This window comes from Cygnus olor, chromosome 1, assembly GCF_009769625.2.
Source record: "Cygnus olor isolate bCygOlo1 chromosome 1, bCygOlo1.pri.v2, whole genome shotgun sequence".
Taxonomy (NCBI): Eukaryota; Metazoa; Chordata; class Aves; order Anseriformes; family Anatidae; genus Cygnus; species Cygnus olor.
This window is the reverse complement of record NC_049169.1, coordinates 192,774,557-192,796,968: the sequence shown is the minus strand read 5'-3', so window position 1 is coordinate 192,796,968 and position 22,412 is coordinate 192,774,557. Positions and strand designations below refer to the sequence as shown.

Sequence of the window (22,412 nt, the reverse complement as noted above, 5' to 3'; positions counted from 1 at the left end):
CCATAAAATGTTGAAGGGTAACCAGACTGAAATAGATGCCATGACCTCAGTCACAGCACACACATTTTTTTTATTTTTTATTTTATTTTATTTTATTTTTATTATCTAAGATATCCTAGCTATAAAGTGTGTCATTTCTTCAGAAAAACAAGTTGACATTTAGCTGCAGAGGTCTGTGACTAGGAGTAGGCAAGACATTAGATAAGAATATAAAAACAACTGTACTATATCAAACCAAAAGACCATCTAGTCCAATACTGTGGCCATGAAAGTAGATGCAACAGTTGAAGAATGAGCCCAGTATGCAGGGACAGTACCCTGGAGACAAATGGGGTTAAATGAAAGTCTCACTGGAGCCTGTGAAAATTTTCTTTTCATTTTGGCAGAGAAAATGTTTTATACAGTGCCAAACATAATATAATCATGCTTTGTTCTCCCCAAAAATTTAAGAAAAGCGAGACTGTAAATTTGAATATCAAATACTTTCCTAAGAGATGTGAGGTTTTGTGGTAACACATAGAGAAATATAAAAAACAAATAAGCAAGCAAACAAAATACAACAACAACAACAATCCCTGAGTTTAAACTCCACAACATATTTAATTTTCACCTTTGAGAAAGTTCTTATGCACAGGTAGCCCACTGAAATGGAAGCTGGTGTTTTGGAGTTAAAAATAATGGAACTGCCTTCATCCCACAACAATATTTCAGTGTGCACGATATCTTGTCCGTATTAAAATTAGTATGTGTCGAAAGTTTATATAGGAAAAGACTCAGTTATTAATTTTGGAGACATTTTCATGTTGCCTCAGTGCACAGAAGCTAACAAAGTAGTGACATCTACAGAAAATATCCATCACTGTATTTTTTGAAGCTGTATGGGTTTCTCAGGCTTCCATAGGCTTTACAGTTGACATTGCGATTATCCCAAAAGCTACATCAAAATTGAAAACACTGTCTGAACTGTCTGGACTCCCATTCTCTTGAACACAAGTTATTGGCTTCTCTTTTATAAAATGTAGCTCCTCTAACGTATTTTGAAGTTAACACTTTTATTTTTATTTTTTTAAAATATAATTATCCTACTGCTATGTGTCTGAGCAGTAAAGCTACTCAGAGATTTCCCAGCATGATATGTTAAGGGCAAGTTCCGTACAGTAGGTGTCTTGAAGCAAACTCATCCAATAAACTTTGATTATAGTCCTTGTCAGTTCATACAGATTCAAGGGATTACTGAAATACATTTTCCCTACTAGATTTTAATGTTATGGGATTTGTACTTCCCTTTGATATAAGCATACTCTTTTAACCATAAAACACATGAGCTATTGAAAAGTGGCAAAATTAGACATTCAACGATCATTCTTACTATTAACCATAACACTAGTCTGTAAGGCTATAAACTGCTCATGTGGGTGCAGATCAGTCACACATAGGATTTCTGAATCTGGCCTTTCATTAAATACCTATATATTATATAGATATGGAATACTTACATATATTTAAGGAACGACTTCAGTTTGTTATGATGATTCAGAGTTTTTGTTGTTATTACCTAAACCTAAATATAATTATGTGTGGGACATGGACTTGGCTATTAACTAATTTTCTTAGGTGAATATCTCTTAGTATTCACTTCAGTAAGTCCAGAAAGATAGATGTTTTCAAGAGAATCAAAAATAGACCAGTTTAGAGCAGACAAGTATCAGCGAAATGCATACAAGTTTGAAAGTCTGCAGTGATTTGGTAGATGCAAGTCTATCATTTTTTAATTCAACATGACTATGGTAGTTCTTACAAAATACAAATTCCTTAAATGTATTCATAGTTGAATAAAAATCCGCAACTGAAATAAAATTTATTTTTAAAACATACTCAACACTTCAGATAGTCAAGTATCCTATAAGCAAAAGCTCTCACAGATTGGATTAAACCTTCAGAGTCATCTATTTACTCCCATAAAAGTAAAAGAGAGAAAAAAGAGAAATGCAGAGACTTGCAGAGCAATTATGGCTCATGCCAATTTTAATGCCTAAGAGACATTCCACACGTTTTTGGTTTTACAAGATGATACAGTTCTAACACTGTGTAAATTCTTGAACACATACATACTTGTTATACAGATACAAAAATTTTAAGTCTTTCTATATATATGTCTTCCAGTATCTGCAAACTGATATTCAGAAACAGCTTCACCTCAAAAAATCAAAGGCTAAACAAAGGTAGATAAGTGTAAAGATTTTCTACTCAAGTCAAAGGACTTGAGCTCAGGTCCCAAACCACTAAGATGCACAAATGTATAGGTAGCTAACCAAGTTTAAAATGTTTCCAATACTTATAACCCGTGGACTATTTTTGATAAAATCAGTAGGAATTGTGATCAAACCCAGAACTGATCAGCAATGCTATTTTCTAAGTTTAGGCAAGCAGTGTTTTGTGAGATGATGACTTTTAAATAATATTGGGAATAAAGTACAATAACTAGTTACTGAAGTTGGTGTATAAAAAGCTCTGTAAACTGGAAAAGATAAAAAGTCAACCACAAGCTAAAAAAAAAAAAAAATCACAAATAAATAACAGACTACAATCCTATAACCACGCATCATAAAACACCTTTTACAATTGACTATACACAGTTTGGAGTGGGTAGGGATTTTAATTGTCCTACTTCAGATGCCCTGCAGAGGCCTGATTTTCAGACCACAAAAACAGAAAAGACTTCTTGAAGGTAAGGTTCAATCTGTGTCTTTTAAGTAAAACAGAATGACGCTCACAACAGATACAAACCTAATTCTGTAAGGAGTTGTTTGTGGTCACAGTGTGATTTCTAAAAGACCAGCCTGTAGAAATAACAGTAGTAAAGTAGTAACAACAGCAGTTAGCTCCTCACCAAAAGAATTCTAGAAACTGCACAGTCAAAAATATACCTATTTTTTAGACTTTTTTTTTTTCTGGTAAAGGTAGCTATTATTTGTTTTCATCCATTTTCTAAATGCATCACCTACTACCAAGTAAGCTGTCATGGAGATAAAAACAATATTTCATAAAAGACACTATTTTAATAAGGCATTTAGGGATTTAATTACTCACTTTCCATTCCAATTGATGTAAGAGATGTCTCTACTTCCACAGAAGACTGGAAGTATACTCATTTATAAAGAGTATCTTATGTTTCCCAGATGAACACCAAATTTCAAGAAAAGAAATATATCATCACTTTAGATAAGCTTTGTTTTAATCAGTTTCTGTCTCTTTAAATTTTAAGATAATGGTGGAAACTTTAAGTAGTGTTATAATCTTTATCTGAATGTCAAGATTATCTTGTTCACTCTAGGAAAACTACATCTCAGTAAGAATAGGAATGAAATTATCCAGTGCCTTGTGTTTGCTGGTATGGATATTTACTTTCCCTGAATGAAAAATGAGATCTCAGAAATCTACCACTTCTCATCTTCCGCCTCAGGGCTAATTCTTTTTCCTGTAAGAAAGCTTCAAACCCACATAAGAATCATGTCTTCCTGCTGGATAATAATCTCTTGAATGCTTCCAAGTTCTGCCAGCTGGGAGAAATTCCAGTACAACCTAACCCATCATCTTCCTTTTTATTCCCTTAATCAAATAGCTCACATGCTAGGAAGAAGCTAAAAAGCCCCTATATTAACTGAGCATCCTTAAAGTATTTTGTCTTGTTTCTTCTTCTTTTCCATTAAAAACTAATGTCTCTCCTCTCCTCTCCTCTCCTCTCCTCTCCTCTCCTCTCCTCTCCTCTCCTCTCCTCTCCTCTTCTCTCCCAAATATAAATGCAAAACCAAGTTAGACATGAGATATACCAGAACATACAGATCATTTTGTCTACAGAAAAGTTCAGGTTATTGAATATGAAGTCTTTGAAGCACTTTATTTACATTGAATGACTTTTACTCTAGTTTAAATTTAAGGACGACATTTGAACAGAAGAAGCTGTCGCAAGTTCCTCTGAAGTACTGACATTTTTTCCAAATGCTCTATGTCTCATATGAAAGGAAGCTGAAATACCATTAAACGTTTAGTTTATGGATTTATTTATGACAGGAAATACATTCTTCCTCAGGGAACGAAACTATTCTAAAACAGTTGAACAATGTTTCTGAACTTGTCAGCTTCAAACAGAAGGCCAAGTATTATCCTTTGGCATCCACCGCCCATCTGAACTGTTCGCTCAAATATAGCACAGCATCATGACTCACTGTTTAGCACAGCATAATGACAACAGTTATGTGATAGAGGTTTCTAAATGGTGCTTAAAACAGCAGACTTTGACTTTTACTCTCAGAAGTATGTGTGTGGAGGGAATGAAGGAAGAAAAGTAGTGAATTCTCATTAAAAAATACAACTGCTTTGCCTGGGTCTTGCAAAGGGATGCTAGCAGCTGCCTCTAAAAATCCCCTAACTGTGGACAACAAAGTATGGAGCCAGAGCTGTATAAAGGTTAACATATCTACAGGATTACCCAGTGGGGCTGAGAAAGACACAACCCAAGGCAGCTCTTCTGGGAATCTCTGCAAGGCTCTGCTGTCAATTCAGGGCCAGAAAAGACAAGGGTTACCGAGGTGCTCTTCCTTGCAAGATGGAAAATCTTTCTGTTGGGGGGGCTGGTGGGGGCCCTTTTCTGCAGCGAGCATAGTCCTCCCAGCAAAATTATATTAACAGATGGAGAAACCTGACAAAGGGACAAGGTAACTAGTCAGTCATGGAGAATAGACAAGAGCTACACCTTTTAAATGCATAACAGAACATATGCAGTATAAAAAAAGTAGGCATGGAGCAGCTCAGCTCCGTTTTTTGTTGTTTTTTTTTTACTTCTAGTGAACCTCATTCAAAAGTATCCATGCAGTAGGAAACAAAGGAGAGGGGAGAAGAAAATGGAAAAAAAGGACATTTCTTGGGTCTTTTTCTCCTATCTGCATGAGGGTGAAAGAGGAGGGAGATATGCTAGCACTGTCACCTAGCACAATGAATGCCCAAGTTGCATTATCCAGGAGGATGTGTTATTTCTCCACACCGGAGGGCTCCTGGGTACACACCATCTTTTGCTTACAGAGTAGGGTCAGATAAAAGAAGGAGGCTGATTTGCCTGCTAAAACACACAATTTAATGGCACTGTATGACTCCAGTTAAAAACAATTGGATTAGGCAACTCCACTGTTTGGACCATTGGAAGAAAGAAAGAAAATGAAGGAACATTGGTGAAGTACTGGTGGTTCTGAAAATAAAATACTACACAGCCTGGAAAAGACGACGTACCTGATAGAGGACAGTAAAGGAGGTTCCTCATTCCTATCAGTAGCATGGGCCAGAAGAGGCTTCCTTAAGAGAAGCAGACCAAAAATCAGGTGCAGACAGCTTGGACACTGAAGCACAAGGAGAGGCAGATGCTGTAGCAATACAGCACAGGGCAGCAGCTGCTTGGCAGTATCTCAGCAGCTGGAAACACAGACATCCAGGTAGAGACCACCTCTACAGCTGTAAAGGGCAAAGTCTTTTCCCCTCTAATTCCCACTCAGAGGTCTTTGTCAGAGCACCTGTGCCTTTTAATTCAGTGAGGAAGCAATTCAAAACTAGCAGCATTTTCTGTTCATGCGTATGTGGCTGGACTCCACAAAAGCCAATACAGCACTATTTGTATGCAAAAATCTGTGCTTGCTTCTCAGTGTACTACTAGTTACTTTCTGTGACTTTTCATGCGCTTGTGTATTTTGTCTTATCAATACTTTGATTTATTTTTTGTGTAGTGTTTTCCATCTCTTCTCCATCTCAGGAGACAGGAAAAATACTCTCGTAGCTGATACCGGAAACCTGACTTTTAGGTCTTATATGACAGAAAGACACACTTGAGGGAAGAAGAGATCAGATATTCAGGGACGTAGACTCCTGACTTAGCAGAAATAAAAGCTCAGCGTTCAGCCATCCTGGGTTCCCTAGCCCAATTCTTTAAATTTTCATGGATAACTTTAAATTATATAATGTTTTGACCTTTTTTTTTTTTTTTTACAAATCCATAATATCAGTATACACGTGGTGATTCTCACTTTGTAAACATTTATTGTTGTTTTTTTGAAGACAGAACAATGTCAACATCCTAAAGTTCCAGTGTACATCTCAGATTTGATTATTTATTAACCTAGTGGGTTGTATTGATTCCTGCTTTTTCATTTGTTTGCTTGGTTTCTTTTGCCTGAATAAAAGTTTGAGTTGATGACAATAGTAAGAGTTGAAAATTTCAGCTTCAGCATGGAAGTACACCACTGAGTGGAGCAAGTCTAAACCAAAATGTGCAATTTCATAGCTGTGCAAACTGCCCCAACACAAAATGTTTTTTGTGGGATATCTTCCATCCTCGATAGCCAAGAAAACATTTTTTTTTTTTTTTCAAAGGACACTACTTCAATCCTTTACTCTGTCTTAATTCCTTTTTTTTTTCTTTTTCAGTTGATTGTTCTAGTCACTAATCTATTTGCTGTTCTGTAGCAAAAGAAAAAAATCTCATAAAATAAAAATTCTATATTCTTGACTTATGACAATGTGGCCAGGCATTTCTATGGAGGTTTTTGGTTTTGATAATTTAGTGTTTGCAGCCAAAAACTGCTTTCCACGGAAAATTCCCAACCAGCTCTACTACTAGCCAGACATATGGTACATTACTTGGAGGCGTTTGTGTCTGGAACAACCGCTGAACCGTGAGAATCAGACCAGTGACCTTAAACCTAACCCCACAATCCAGCTGCACATCCTGTGGCCACAAATCCCATGCAGGAACTAAATCTTTAAACCATCTCTGGTCTTCTTTCTGCATTTAGTTATGTCAAGTGGAGGAGGTAATGAATGCTCACTGTGAGGTACATGGACAAACTTGTGAACTAGGTACATCAATCACAGCAGGGTTTTGCCTGCCTTAGTGAACAGGACATATGACTGAATTACAGATGCATTTCTGTAGTCAGTTAAACCCAAATCCTGTGAATCACAAACTGCTGTGAATGTGGAGTAGTCACTGTGAACTAATAATAGAAAAGTCCACAAGGTGCCCTGGGTACGTACCCTGTTTTTTACAAGTATGTTTCATTTTTGCCATGGAGACAAGAGTAGACAGAATGGGGCTTTGTGTCACCATCACTGGGGGTTTAAGGAAAAGTTGGATATGGTACTTAGGGCCATGGTTTAGTGAATAATATTAGTGGTAGGGGGGCACTTGGACCAGATAATCTTGGAGGTGTTTTCCAACCTTAATGATTCTGTGATTCCTGCTCTTAGGAGAGAATGTCAAAGAAAGCAATGCATGAGAGGAGAATGCCCAGGTCCAAAGGCAAATTCTCTTCCCAGTGATCCACATGTTATTAATTAGCTCTCTGCTCATCTTTCAGGTCTCTTCCTCCCAGCAGTCAGAAAAAGAATATCTTCATATATGGCCTTGTAATTAATTCATTCAGCTTGGGCTTACATTGTGTTGCCAATCCTGATATCATGTTCTGTGCCCCGCAATTTCAACCACAGCAGGCTGACACTCGTGCTGTGGAGGATCAAGCCCTGGTAGCTTTAAAAGTCTACCTTTATCATCTACCACAGATTTTACTCTGCTACCTGATTAAAGCAAGAAATGCATGCCATCTGAAAGAACAACCAACCCTTTGGGCAACATCCTTCTTCAGCAGAATAAATATCCGTCTGATTTTTCAGACCAACCTCTTCCACAAAGCTGCTGTTGTGCACCTAGTAGTTATATTAAACCCCACTTACCCTTGTCATTGCAACACATATTCAGTAACATTGTCATACAGTGGGTGTAATATATAACTGGGTATGATAAAGTCCCTTCCAAAGAATGGAAGTTGAAAATAATGGGTGTGGTTTTTGAAATAATAAAGATTATTATTAAAATCAGGCAAAAGGAAACACTTGAGTGAAAATGATTGGAGGACTGAGGAAGGTTTAATTTTTCCCCTAGGATAGCCTAATAAAACCTGCAATTTCTGCAATTTCCCAGAAGCCTAGAGAGCCATGGAGACCAGCTTCTCTCACTTTGCATTTCCAAAGGCAGGTATGGAGCAGGAACTGAAACTCTACTCAAGTCCAGGGAACTGTCTCCAGAGCTGGCTTAGGGTTACCATTTCCAATGCACACTCTTGAGAAAAAGCACTGAGTTTTGCCCTGAAACATGCAGCTCTGAAGGCTCCCCAAAGGAGTAATGCTGCCCAAATGTTGGTAAGCCTGTAAACTAAACACCATTGCACTGGCTTCTTCATCCATTTTTAGTCAAAATATTCTTAATGAAAGTCTTTCTTTTGTGGAACTGTTTCTGATTTTTTTTCTTTTAACACAATGAAATTAGTTATTTGAGGCTATCCAGCCTGAAGTAGGATATTATAGAGGCTGATTTAGACATTAGGTACAAGGCGAAGTTGCTAGGAGACCACAGATGGAGCAAGGAGCATTGCAGTAACGCCGCAGCTCTTCACACACGGCTGATGAGAATGCCTGCATCAGCAGTCATCCTTTCAACAACTTAAAACAAAGCAGACAACCTGTTACTGCTTACGTAAAGATGCACATTTGGTGAGGACCACTAACTAGCACGCCACAATCTAAATTTAAAAAAGGCAAGATGCACTGAAAAGGATTACACAGATAACGCTCACTGAAGTACACTCCTTCATTGTACGTTTGGGAATGGCTGCTTCATTTAGAAACTCATAAAAAGCATATATTCAAGCAAATGTCAGTGCTTTCACTCTACTTGTGTTCTGGGCCCAACTGCCATATTACCATAATGCAAAAGGGAACACTTAATGGGCAGGCAGAAGATGCTACACACATTAAAACTCATTGCCATTGCCATGTGTCCTTCTCACTGTGGCCATGAACCATTCCAGCACAGAGAGCCCTTTTGTCTCTTCACACCTTTACTCAGGAGCCAGAGTTCATGCTCATTAATAGTTACCACTTCAGAAGCAGAGATCAGAGGTTTATCAAAATCAGGCTTTCATTGTTCCAGTCATCACAAACACAGGCATATAAACAGACACCACAAACCCAAACTAATGCGGTGGCGTGGCTGTAAAGTCAGACAACTTAGGCGTGCTGCAGAAATGGTTTTACTTGCAAAGCATTAGTTCTCACCTACATTGTATGTTTAGGAAGTTGAACTATGGAATGCCTGGAAAACATCTAAAACTCAAATGGGAAGGCTGTGACTGAACAAAGATTTGAACCTGTGTTTCAGTCCAGCTCCCTCCATTGGGATCATCCATATATCTGAGAGCTCATTAGCCTGCTCACCATGGAGGTAGGACTTACCTGATAAATATTTATTCAAATATTTCATTATGAAGTAGACACTGAAAGCATGTCAGATGAATACTAAAATACCTATATTCTCTCCTTTTACAGAGGGAGCTATTTTGATGCATTTTCCTACACTGTCAGTATTTGAAATTAGATGAGGTTAATCCCACCCTCAATATGAAAATCTCCCTCTGCCATGCTGTTTTTCTTTTGCTATCTGAAAGACAAAGACAGGCTCTTGTGTTGATAGTGTTAGTACCAGACTAATTGTTTGAGTGTAGTTTATAAATCCAATAGGAAAACAGGTTTGGCAATGCACATCTGAAAGTTAGAAGCTGCAAATGCAGCGTATCTTGATAACAAGGAAACAATTGAGCCAAGGACTAGACCACGTGCCTTGCAATCCCAGTGAACACAAGGTCCCATCTACTTCACCTGAGAATTAATTAATCCAACTGAAGCCAGCATCAGCTAGAAAACCTCCTCCACTTTAGATTATTTCATGAACTAGTTTTTAGCAGGTAAGCAGAGAGAAACTGAGGGTATGTGTTTGCTTCAGTTTCTGATTAAAGCATTTACAGGCCTAATTCTCATGTTATTATTAACACGAGAATCTGAAATATACATGACAATTTTCTGCTGTCGTGGAACATCTTTTAAAACATGTTTTGAATTACTGTGGTATGGTCCAAACTGTATGTTTTAGTTAGGATCACCTGTATACAACAAATCTACATAATTGCAGTTAATTTCTCCAGCTTCATGTTAAATCATTCACTTTTCCTCAGTGTGTTCCCTGTTCTGTATCTCTTCACTGCCCTACTAGGACCACCTTCACACAGTGGAAAAAAAAAAAGGAAAAAAAAAAAAGGAAAAAAAAAAAGCTGGCAATCTGACAGAATAACCTCTCAGGAAAATCTCATTAGTCAAAACTAGGTATGTTCTGCCAGGCCAGTCCTTTTAACAACAAACTGCAGAGGAGGCCTTTCCGTGTCTTTGGGATACACACTGCTTATTAAATAATTGGGCAGGATTTGAAGCATGATAAAAAGTGATGCCATTGATAATATCTGATGGGTTTAAACACATTAAATGAGATACGCTTTGTGACCTTTATCTCTAAAGGTCTATGCTCTGGAGAATTCTTCTTACAGCATTATCTCTAGCTATTAAAATTAACACGCTTCCACTTTATCTGAAGAAATCCAGTAAAATATGAAGAATATCCTAAATTCAAGTAATGCTCATTTAAATGTAGAAGGGAATTTTAAATCAATATTTTCAAACTACAGTCATAGGGCACTACATATAATTAGTGGTGCAGACACTAAATCAGATGAGAGCTGCGAGACTAAAATGCATTTTGCCGAAAGGATAAAACATACATCCAATTCTACAATCATTTTCTGAGCCAGAAGTCCTTCTTTTGTACTAAGGCCTTAGCTCATGTTATAGTAATGGGATTTTGCCTCAAATAGAACTGAGTAAAAAATATTGTATCCTCCATCACGCACAGGAGAACTGTCAGCCCATTTTCTGTTACGAATATTTCTTTCAAAAAGAGCAGACTGTGTTACAACACTGATGATAGGACTTGTGGAGGCTGCTATAATATATCCCACTCTCTCTCTGCAAAAATTTTTTCATTACTGTGCAAATCACAGGCTATTCACGCTGGTATAAGGAGTGCAGGCTTGGGGTCTTCATTCTTGCCTGTGCATTTCCACTGCCCTTGGCTATGCTGGAAGTGATAAATGCTGGAGTACATGTCAGCTGCATACCACAGTGCCCTCATCAGCATGCTAGGAGCTCTGACTCACAGGGTGAGACCAGGGGCTGGATATAAACCAGACCTGCTTCATACACCTTGGCACCATCCTGAGGCCCATCAGCATTGCTACTCACACACGTATTGCTCTAAGGGGCAGATTTTTCATAAAGTGTATAATGAATACTTTCAGATGGTAACTGTGAACCCAGATAACAAACCTAATTTGATTGTCTGCTAATGCACATTACAGGTGAAAATCTTATCCTAAATTCCCACTTATGTGCTACAGTATTTTTCATTCATTCATTTACTTTTTCTCCCTAACTTCCCGAGTCCCTCTCTGGGGCTCTGTAAGTGTAATTCAGTAAGATGTCAATAAGCTGTTATCACAGGGGATGATCATTTCAAGCAGTACAAAAAAGTAAATATTTACATTATGGCAAATTCAGTTCTGAGATGACAACAAAATATATTCATCAAAGTAATTTAGAAAATATATATATTCTGTAAACCATAATCATAAAGTCAGATGTATCTAATTGAGTTATCATCAAATAAAAAGCACTACATTTCATAATTGCAGTGTTAGGCTTCCCTAGAGCTGAAATCTCTGCAAGCAGGACAACCCAAAGAGATTCATAACTTGAGTCTGCCTAAAAAAACCATTGCATATGTAATAAATTAGCCATCTTAAATGTGCATGGTGATCAGTCACACCCACTAAGCTGAGGGACAACTTCTGAACTCATTTTCCATTGCTGATCTCAGAGAACTTAAACAAGAGGTATGCCTCTGGAAAAGAAATCCAGTGCAAACACCAACAAGACTATAGCGTGTTTACTTATTAGAAGATGCAGTCAGAACAGAATAACTGTTCCATAATAATCTGCCTATTAACAGAAATCAAACTTCAAGTTACTGTGGTGTCACATATTATATAAAATGGCTGAGAATAACTTCCTCCTATTCAGTTAAGGTTTATCAGCCAGTTTTGGGGGGAGAACTTGAGAACACTGTGCTTACTCCTGAGATCAGAAGGTCCCTTATTTTTAGGAATTATGTTTTGAAAATTTGTCTCAGAGTTGGTGAAGTAATTGTTTTATTTTTTTCAAAATAGCTAGTAAACCATCACGAAGAATGAAGGTCACAGTTGTTCACGAAACTGTCAAAAATATCAAAAGAAAGTTCAGCATGAGGAAAAGTGCCCTCTGATTTCAAGTTTTCAAATATCCAAACACTGATACAGGTTTTTCAATACAAGAAAACAAAACCTGAATCAGTATTCTATATTTGAAACTCTTGGCAAGGACTCAGGGGATGCGAATTGATCTCAGTAACATGAATCACAGATATGAATTAAGGTCAAAATATAGTCAAAATACTGCACTTGTTTTGACATCCACATCAACAGGACCAGTTCAAAGTAGCCACATTACAATACATTGTAGTTCACTGTTTAGAAGTGAGGCCATTTCATAGTTCATAGAGTATACTTCACATTTACAGTTAATGTTATATATAATAGTTAAAATTTCAACTCTTAATGGTGAGGCCTAATTGCAAGGTGTGTGAAGCAATAAGTTTCCTATTAATGGTCCTGAGCTGAGACCATTGTAACTTTTACAGTTAGGGGTTCCTTAAACTTCAGGTGGATTATCCACACGGTGTATTCATTAAGAGGAGTCTGTGGCACAATGGACACCTTCACAGTTTTGTGAAAAACTAATGAATACAGGGACCACTCTATGCAACTCAGCATTGGCTGGAAGTTAGTCATGCCAATTCAATTTAGAAGTAGTACATATGCTTTTAACTGTGACGATCATTGACATAATCAGCAAGAAACTATGCATTCTTTGCCATTTGTAGGAGGATTCATCTGACAGAGTGTGGAAGCTTACAGTGTAGACAGCCACATTTAGGCTAGGTCTACAGACTTCCCTTACAGACAACTGAGAAAATACACATTTTAGGGTGTGATTCATCTCATACAAGAGTAGATACCTAAACTAGGACAAATTAGAGTAGACTTCTCCAAAAGTCCTTATTTCTATAGTTTTACAGAGTAGAAATCCAGGTGAGAGGAATCCTAACCCTGATATATTTAAAATCTAATCAAGATGCCTTTCTAAATGATACATTTTTTTAAACATGAATTAACAGGCTCACTAGAAAGGCAACAATAACTTCCTAAGCTTTTGTCACCCTGGAGTTGGTATCACCAGCCCTCCAGCTTTGAAATCACTCACACTTAAAACTGAAAACAGGATAACTAATGCCGACTGAGGACCTTCTCAGTACCTCTACTTTCAGCATAAGCTATGATGAACTGATAGTTCTGAATTCAAAAGGAAGTTCATTAGGACTTTTTGAACATATGCAGTTATTCTTAGCATTTTCTTCTTTATGCAAGCATATTTGCTATGCATTGCCTTCATAGTCTTTCTTTTATAGGTTTTCTTATGCAGTCATTGAAACCATAAAGAATTTTCCAAAAGAAAAGTTACAGTAGTAATGAAAACAGCCACAAACTGTGACTCTAAGAGTAAAACATACACCTTCAAAATTTCCCTATGATTGCAGGAATCATTCATAAGAAAGTAAGAAGTTGGAGAGGATCTGGAAGGCAGTATATGACAGTTTAGATAGAATGTATTAATCAGCTATACTCATTGGAAAAATAGAGAAATCATCAAACAATCTAGAAAATCTATTTTGATTGGAGTAAATGAATACCAGTTTCATAAATTGGTAAATGATTAGCTACATCAAAACTTAAAATGTTATCTCTTCTTCAGTCTTTAGAAAACATTTGTCTTTTAATGCTTATTCTGTGTTTGATAAATGCACATGTGAGCTTTTCCAGAAATTTTCTTCCACATCCATAGTCCAAGGAATTTTTACAAAAAGTTATGCTTTTGGATATGTGGACATTTTGCAGTAATCAAATAAATATTTCTTCTGGAATTAAAAAAAAATAAAAATCAACCAAACCATCAATACTAAAAAATGGAAATATTTAATCCAGAACTTAATATATTTTCATTTTTATATTGTGTTGCCATATTTCATAGAATTTCTAGCTTGGATGCGTTGTGTCCACACTCTCCTTTCTCCTTTCAGGGCATAACAATTCATTTGGATTAAAGCTCTCTTGATTCACCACATACAAAGAGTTCAAGTAGTATAGTTCAAGATTTGATTTAATAGAGAATTAATAGAGAAAGGTTGGAATTTAGTAATATATAATCTCATTGCTCAAGAAGCATCTCAGCAGCACTGAATATTTTTTTGAGTTTTATCTATTTTCTGTCAAGTTTTAAAACCTCAAAATGTCTTCGAATTCTTGGAAAAAAAATCCATGTTTGCAACCCTCATTTTTAATAGATAAGAGAAATTGCAGTTTGCAAAGTGCAGCTCAACAATGATATAAATTATCCCATGGGAACTCTGTCCTGCCTTCTTATCCAGCTACATATGGCTTTTGTTATAGGCTTTAGACAGTGTTGAATTATTGTTCTAAATAATCCCTCCATTTCCTCTGAAAACAAAAAGTGTGCGTTAAGGGAAGAACAATTTAACCAGAAACAGGAGTGAGTACACATAATGAAGACAATATGTAATCCAAACCTTGTAAAAGAAATGCATGGACTTTTTTTCCCCACTGAATTTCCATCTTTTACTTCAATATCACTCATTCCAAATGCTAGCAGCTACAAGGTCAGTGCAAGATCAAAAGCAGCAGAAGAGCAGAGTGGAACTTTAAAATGGTACAAAATGGACATGTTTTTCCACCTCCTGCTGCCTCCCATATCAATCTAGTAGAAAGAACTGGAGTTGTGTGGGAAGCAAGTACATTACCACCAAGAAAGAGCAGGCAGTCCACACACTCTTTTATTCAGATCAACTATTTTTAAAAGAGACATGTGCCCCTCAGAGATGCAGAACTGAGTGCCTTCACAATAGTGCTGAAGTTCAGATCAGGAGCCTACTTCTGAAATGTGTTTCCAAATGCCATCACACATTTTGGCTTGTAGCATGGGACAGTCCGGAAGCATGTGAACTGTCTTCTCACACTAAATTGAACTAGAAGAAAGGCTCCAGGAGTGCACCGAATTGTGCATAATGCTACAGATAAGCATTCAATGCATATGACAAAGTGACAGCTAGTCCAAAGTAGATCGCTACATTCACCAAAATGTGCATAATGTGCATTTTAGGTCTCTACTGATTTTGTGTCATCTGCTGTGTTTGCTAAAGTAGCTGTGATTGTCGACGGGCACCAGTGAAATATATGCTCACAAAAAGATTGTGAAATCTTAATGCAAGTTCAAATTTTCCTAGCAGTGGATTTCTACCAACAGAAAACAATGGAATTAATCAGGCCAATGTACCACTGACTAGCTGAGAATAAAGAGCAAAGGGGTTACCTTAATAGGGCTCCCATCTGGAGTGAGGACCTCTTCTGAAAGCTCCATCATCTTCAGTGCCATCAGGGCAATGGCTTTAGCATGACTAAGGCTTTTCTTATGGAGCCCTGCCGCAACGCAGTATGCATCACCTATTGTTTCCACCTGCAGCAATCAGACAAATCAAATGTTAAAGTACGATAATGAGAAGAGATCGCTACCATTAGTTATCTGCAATCAAGTAGCATTGCTTAAAAACATGTGAGCAAAACATCCATAAAATAAGCAATTAGACAACGGAGCATAATTACCTGAGTTTGCAAACAGGTGCAGTCAAAACCTGACAAGCGGTTGCATAGTGGTTCATCAACATTATAAACAAAGGGGATCATTACGTCTAGAACAATGTATGCCATCAGCTGAAATATGACATTTTTCCATAGCAGTAATGCAGAAAACTCTATTTTCCTAAATGAGAAATTGCTTGCAGCTTTGGTTGGCACTATTCCGGTTGAGTTTGTTGTTTGGTAAGAATAGTACCACATGATTATAACTCATAATTATTATTTGCTCTGCTAGAAAAGTACATTAGGAAGAGAATTAGAAGAAGCAAAATGTCACCATAAAAAACAGTCGAGAGTCTATGACTTCTCATTAGGAGGGAGCTCTTTCTGGTATGGGGAAGAATTTAAAAATGGATGTTATTGCTACAGACTTTTGACTGCATCTGTCTCTGTTATTTTCAAATAAGAAATGTTGCCTCTCTCTACTGTGAGGGCTACCTGACTCTGAACTCCCTACCTTCAGGCATCAAGTTCAGCAGACTGTTCCCTCTGGTCTCTTCAGACAGGCCTTACCTATCACTCATCCTAGATTTTCTTTAAAGAAAGCTGTCCCTCAGGAGGAAGCAGGAACAAAGGAAATTACAGAAGCCCTCTGGCTTTGGATGAAGGAAGCTTGAGAAATACTGACGCCCTTGAGTTCTGCAGCTTTATTGACAGCATTGTGTTTTGTAGTCTGCCTGCCCTCACATCTGCAGCATGCTCCGCACAAAGTCTGTGAGCACATGCCCAGTCAGACTCAGCCCTCAAGGTTTAGTCTGGTTTTTGCTACATCACTAATTTGGCTTTCACCCTACCCACAACACTATAGGAATGGCAGAAAAGGCTTCAGCGAAGATTAGGGTGAGAAAGAAGCGTGCATTAAGCAAGGAGATACTCAACAAATACAGTTGATTCTTCTTTTTGCGGGGACTCTACTAATAGTAGTAGACCTGGACCTTTGCAGATTAATTTCCAGTGTTGAGAAGTAGAATTAAAGGTAATATCTTGAAAAGTAAGCATTTATATGTAAATGTATCCAGAGCAGGAATCTAGAACAGCAGTATGAGCAAGTCAGAAGCTGTTACAAGCCCATTGCCAAGTTTAACTCCTTAGTCTTTCCTGGTGATCATACAGGAGGATATACAGCAGCAGCTCAGGATTTCTCATGAACTGAGAGCTGAGGCATCTGCTAGCCATCTTCACTTTTAGAAGCTCCTAATAGTACTTGCATGTAGAGAAACATGTGGGAGCAATCAATACCCCTGTCTGCCTGCCCATTTTACCCAGTCTATATGTCAGGATCTCTGTCCATGAGAAGCAGAGACTGACAAATCCCTGCAGTTTAGGTCATCTTTTCAAAGATGGATGGATGGGCAAGCACATTGCAATAGGTGGGTGGAAAATGTACAAACTGGAGAACAAAACACATGATCACAATGAGAAAAAAGTATCAAGATAAAAAAGACACTCTAGATGGATAAAAAATGGATGGTCAAAATTTTTCAGCTACAGAAGGAAGAATTAACAGAAATCCAAATAGGTGGACATTGTCAACCTTAAAATTGTGGATGAACATAACCAATTTGATCAGAAATTAATGCATTACTACTAATGCATTACACAGAGCTGAATCTATGATGACAGATACAAAAATGAAATACAAATTTTACTCTTTGTTGAATGACTTAATTTCAGAATGACTTTTCTACTAAAGTTTGTTGCATTACACCACTTTAAGTAAATATAGATTTGAGACCACATACTGTTCCTGCAATATTCAGGCAGACCTGCTTATTTTGTTAGCATCTTCCCCTTCAGAAATTTCCGTAACCATGTAAGCCAATTTAACAGCTAAATTGCACTCACAGAATGAGTAGCATCATCAGAATTGCATCATATATATCAGAGTACTACCAGGAAAAAGAGAATCCAGCTGCCTCATTTTAACTTTACTCTGAAAAAAATTATTAAAAATTATAGTAGTACCATTGAAGGATACCTTTTAAAGTGTATGTCCCTATGAAACTCCTCTGATGAAAATACTGGAGTACCAGGGGAATGATTAGGACTGCTGAGACTGAACTGCTAGTTAAGGCCAGATGTGATGATTACTGGTAAGATTGTCCAATGCTTTACCATTCTGTGACTGGTTTCAGTCTCTACTAAGATTTTCCCCGACTAAGTATTTAAACTGGAATTTCCATGCTGAATCTTAACCAAACTTTAACCTTGGTTCAGTCCTCCTTCAAAATCAGGTTTGGCAAATTTTCCGATTCTCAGCGGTTATTTTTTTCCCAATCCCTTCTCAAAAAGCATCATGACTTCTTATAATTCCCTGATCAGAGTAAATGTCAATAGCATTAGAAGAAAAGGAAGGTACTACTCAATGCAGCTAAAAATAGCAGCATTCAGCTCTGTTTGATGCTCTTCAAGATAACTGTAGAATCATAGAATCATAGAATGGTTTGATTTGGAAGGGACCTTAAAGATCATCTAACTCCATGTGCCAGGACACCTCCCACCAGACCAGGCTGCCCAAAACCCCATCCAACCTGGCCTTGAACACCTCCAGGGATGGGGCATCCACAGCTTCTCTGGGCAACCTGTGCGAGGGCCTCATCACCCTCTGAGTGAAGAATTTCCTCCTTATATCTAATCTAAGTCTACCCTCTTTTAGTTTAAAACCATCCCCCTTGTCCTATCATTCCATCCCCTGACAAAGAGTCTCTCCCCAGCTTTCCCATTGGCCCCCTTTAGGTACTGGAAGGCCACTGTAAGGTCTCCCTTCTCTTCTCCAGGCTGAACAACCCCAGCTCTCTCAGCCTGTCTTCATAGGAGAGGTACTCCAGCCCTCTGGTCATCCTCGTGGCCCTCCTCTGAACTCGTTTGGATACTTCCATGTCCTCCTTGTGCTGGGGGCCCCAGAGCTAAATGCAGGGCTCCAGGTGGGGTCTCACAAGAGCAGAGCTGAGGGGGAGAATCCCCTCCCTCACCTGGCTGGCCTCGCTGCTTTTGATGCAGCCCAGGATATGGGTGGCTTTCTGGGCTGCAAGTGCACATTGCTGGCTCATGTCAAGCTTCTCATCAACCAGCACCCCCAGGTCCTTCTTCTCAGGGCTGCTCTCAGTCCAATATCATGCTAATCAAACTAAGCACAGTAATCAAACTTCAAAGGAAATCTCTACCTGATGCTAAACTAACTTCTGAGTTTTTGGCTTTGTAATATGAATATTATAATGCATTAATATATTTGATTGTCATATCCTTATAGACAGGTACACGGGCAAGGGTATTTTGCTACTGCAACCATGCAATATGTTGTTTCTTTTAAAAAACAAAATGTCCTCGTTGAATATTTCAGCCATTTTTTGCATATGATTGACAGCTTTACCTTTATTAAGATTGAGTACATTTTAGTTCTATTTAAATATTTTTTCTTAATAGTCTTAATATTTCTAGCCATTCATTGACAGCCTGGCCTACTGTTAATCATTTTTCATCCCTTATGACTAATTTACACTCACTTCTGTCAGCTTCACTGGATTTTTCATAATTGGGAATAATATATATTATACCACAGAAGAGAAGGGAGGTTGAACTTAGATGTCAAAATTAGACCAATCTATAAAAAATATGGGATATCATTTTTATATTTAATTAACTATGAAAGAAGCCAGTAATCATTGCAGCTACTTACACTGCTATACAAAGGTCTCCTCTCAAGCCTTCTGTAACTCCTTGCCAAATCGTTGACGATGGCCAAAGGATTTTCAGTCAGGCCCCACAACACATCAAAGATTAAGATTCATAAGTAATTGAAGTAATTGTGTGCACTCTACAGTTAAGAAACTGCTTCTTGATAGATATGCTCAGACTGCTGAACACTGTATAGTGAGAATGCGTAAGACTCACTGCAGATACAGTTTGCCTGTTACAGATATGAACAGTACATTTTATAGAGATTGAGCTCTACAGTAATTATCTTACAGTCACTTACTTATCCTTAATTCATATGGATTTTAGATGGAATATGATTTGCAGATGAACCTAGGAGTCCAGCAGGCAGAATATAATTTCTCCAATAATGTTAGTAGAGAACAGAGGTTAATAGACTGTCCCTGGGGCAACTCCAGTGGGTCTTTTCTAACTACCAGGAGCTAAACCTTCTGTTACGTTAACTGAAAAACTGGAAGTTGTAGCTAAATGATGTCCCCCTGGTATATAGTCAGGGTGTTGATCAATGACAGTTCAGAAGGGAAAGTGTGGTACTTTTCCTCGTGAATAAATGAAGATGCACCGGGAATTACATATATGAACTTCTCAAAGCAGTGAAGGCTCTGAAGTGTCACACATTATTTCAGTCTTACACACACAGTGGAGGTGGGGCAAAAGATCATTTTGAAAGCAAAACCTGTAATGGCAAGTATAAGATTTTCATCTAAAATACTCAGGAATCCCAACACTCAAAGTAATCTTACTAGCACCTTTTTCAAAGCACAGCTTGAAAATAAGCATCAAAAATGCAATCTTGGTGGTCATTCTTGTGCCAATTCTGATTGCAAATTCCTACAGCAATCACAAAAATTAAATGCACTGAAAGAAGCAGGTGGAGGGAGAACTGGCTTTAGTTGTAGAGCTGTCTCTCTCAGCAGGTTTACTGTAAAAGCTTAATAGATAATTTGGATTATAACTGTTACAGTGGAGTGCTCATCACCTTGATTTTATTTAAGAGCTGAAAGTAACGTGTGTGTTTGGGGCAGGTGTTCCTATGCATTACACGATTAAAAGATTAACTATGATTAGTAAAAATTACTACAGATTACTGAAAAATTAACTATGCATAAAAGAATGGGAATGAAAGTTCAAAAATTGCTGTTTTATTTCATGAAGAACATCTACCTTTAGCAGCTTGCCCCTTGTAGATCCTTTATCTTCCTCTGAAGGGTACTTGTGTACTATTGTTTCTATCTCCTACATACACACAAGTGTGTGTACATATTTATTGTATCACTCCACAGTGAATATCTAAAATAAAATAATCACCCTAAAATAATCCATGCCAGTGTCTGTACAGACTGTTACACTCTCTTTTTCCAAATAAATAAATTAATTGGAAACAAATAGTCATCTTGCCTTCACTTTAGAGGTAAACGCATAGTCATCTTGCCTTCACTTTAGAGGTAAACACAGTTGAAGTACTGTCTTTACCTCAAAGTATCATCCAGAAATAAAAGCCCTCAATGCAAGTTGCACTACTGATTTTAGTTAAAGCTGGCTGTCCGTTTGAGACAAAACTGACTGCTAAAATTTACTGTGCAATTCAGGATGAAGAACTACAGAATACTCCTGGATATCTTCATGTTATACACAGGTGAACAAATGTGTACAAGATTACTTTGGATAGTGTATACATAAATATTTCATAAGCATCTTTTGCTCAAGGATACTCTTTCTTGAGCAAAAGAAACCTTTACGTGTCACATGTATGAGGAAAAATATATTGCTGTTCAAAGTTTATTTGGCTTATTCTTATGTATATAATTTATGTAATAAACTATATATATGTAATAAATTATAAATTATTATAAATTAAAAGTAAATTAATATAAATTAAAAGTAAATAACTTATGTATATAATTTTTATTACTGTATCACACCTATAGACTTTAATACTTTAGGCCTGCTTACAGCAAATTGTTTAATTCTGGTGGGTAACACTGCCTATACCTCATCAGATGATGCAAAAAGACAATCTAAGTTTCATTTTTACATTCATTTAATTCTTTTACTTGTTTGAGCAGAGCTAATCCACTCAAGTCAAAGCACAGTAACTCATGAAAAAAAACTCACAGAAAATGTCCACCAAGAGGAATGGAGGCAAGGGCAAGCCCATTTTCTTCCACCTACTTATTCTTACTTTTTTACTGGGAATGACAAAAAAGACTGGTGTAAGAGGTCCTCAAGCAGCCTTTTTTTTTTTTCTCTGTTCTTAGACCCCGTGCCACTTTTAACAAGGTCCTAATAGAGTAACTAGACATAGGTATTCTTCAGCCTTTTCCAGGTCTTTGATTTCTTATCCTCCTTCCTTAGAGTAACAGATACTTTTTCAAATTCAGTTATGTTTCTAAATGCATCAAATCCTGCTTATGGTCTCATGTGTTTCTGTTATTTTAATCACCAGAAATATTTATTTCTGCTTAAGTATGTATTTTATGATTTTAAGTTGGCAGTAAACTTGGAATATTAAACAGTTTCTCTACACTGCACACCCTGTTTACAGGCACAGCATTTAAACTGTATATGCTATATTTAGCTGAAGGGAAGCTTATTACTAAACTGTTTCTTATCACTTATGAGCAGTCTGCCAATAGCTAGAAAGTCTCCTATTGCTGGAAGATATTCTATAAAGTTTCATTTTATAAGATTGAAATAATAACGAACAGCAGTTGCAATGATATCAGTTTCCTCTTAAAGAGCTTGAGAAATGAAAATAAAGAAATAAGCAGCAGGGAAAGGCGTAATGACTTAGATAATTGTAATTTAATGTTCTTCCCTTTTCTCCCTTGACTCTTCTCACTGAGAAAACTAACT

General features: G+C 37.4%; 1 protein-coding gene across 1 annotated transcript in view; it reads right to left on the bottom strand.

Annotated features, from left to right (window-relative positions):
• Positions 1-22,412, bottom strand: part of GUCY1A2 (guanylate cyclase 1 soluble subunit alpha 2) — a 161,157-nt gene that overhangs the window by 37,466 nt on the left and 101,279 nt on the right. Inside the window, exon 6 of the mRNA XM_040544124.1 lies at positions 15,520-15,663. Coding sequence (XP_040400058.1) covers positions 15,520-15,663 — 144 coding nt within the window. The remainder of the gene's footprint in view (positions 1-15,519; positions 15,664-22,412) is intronic.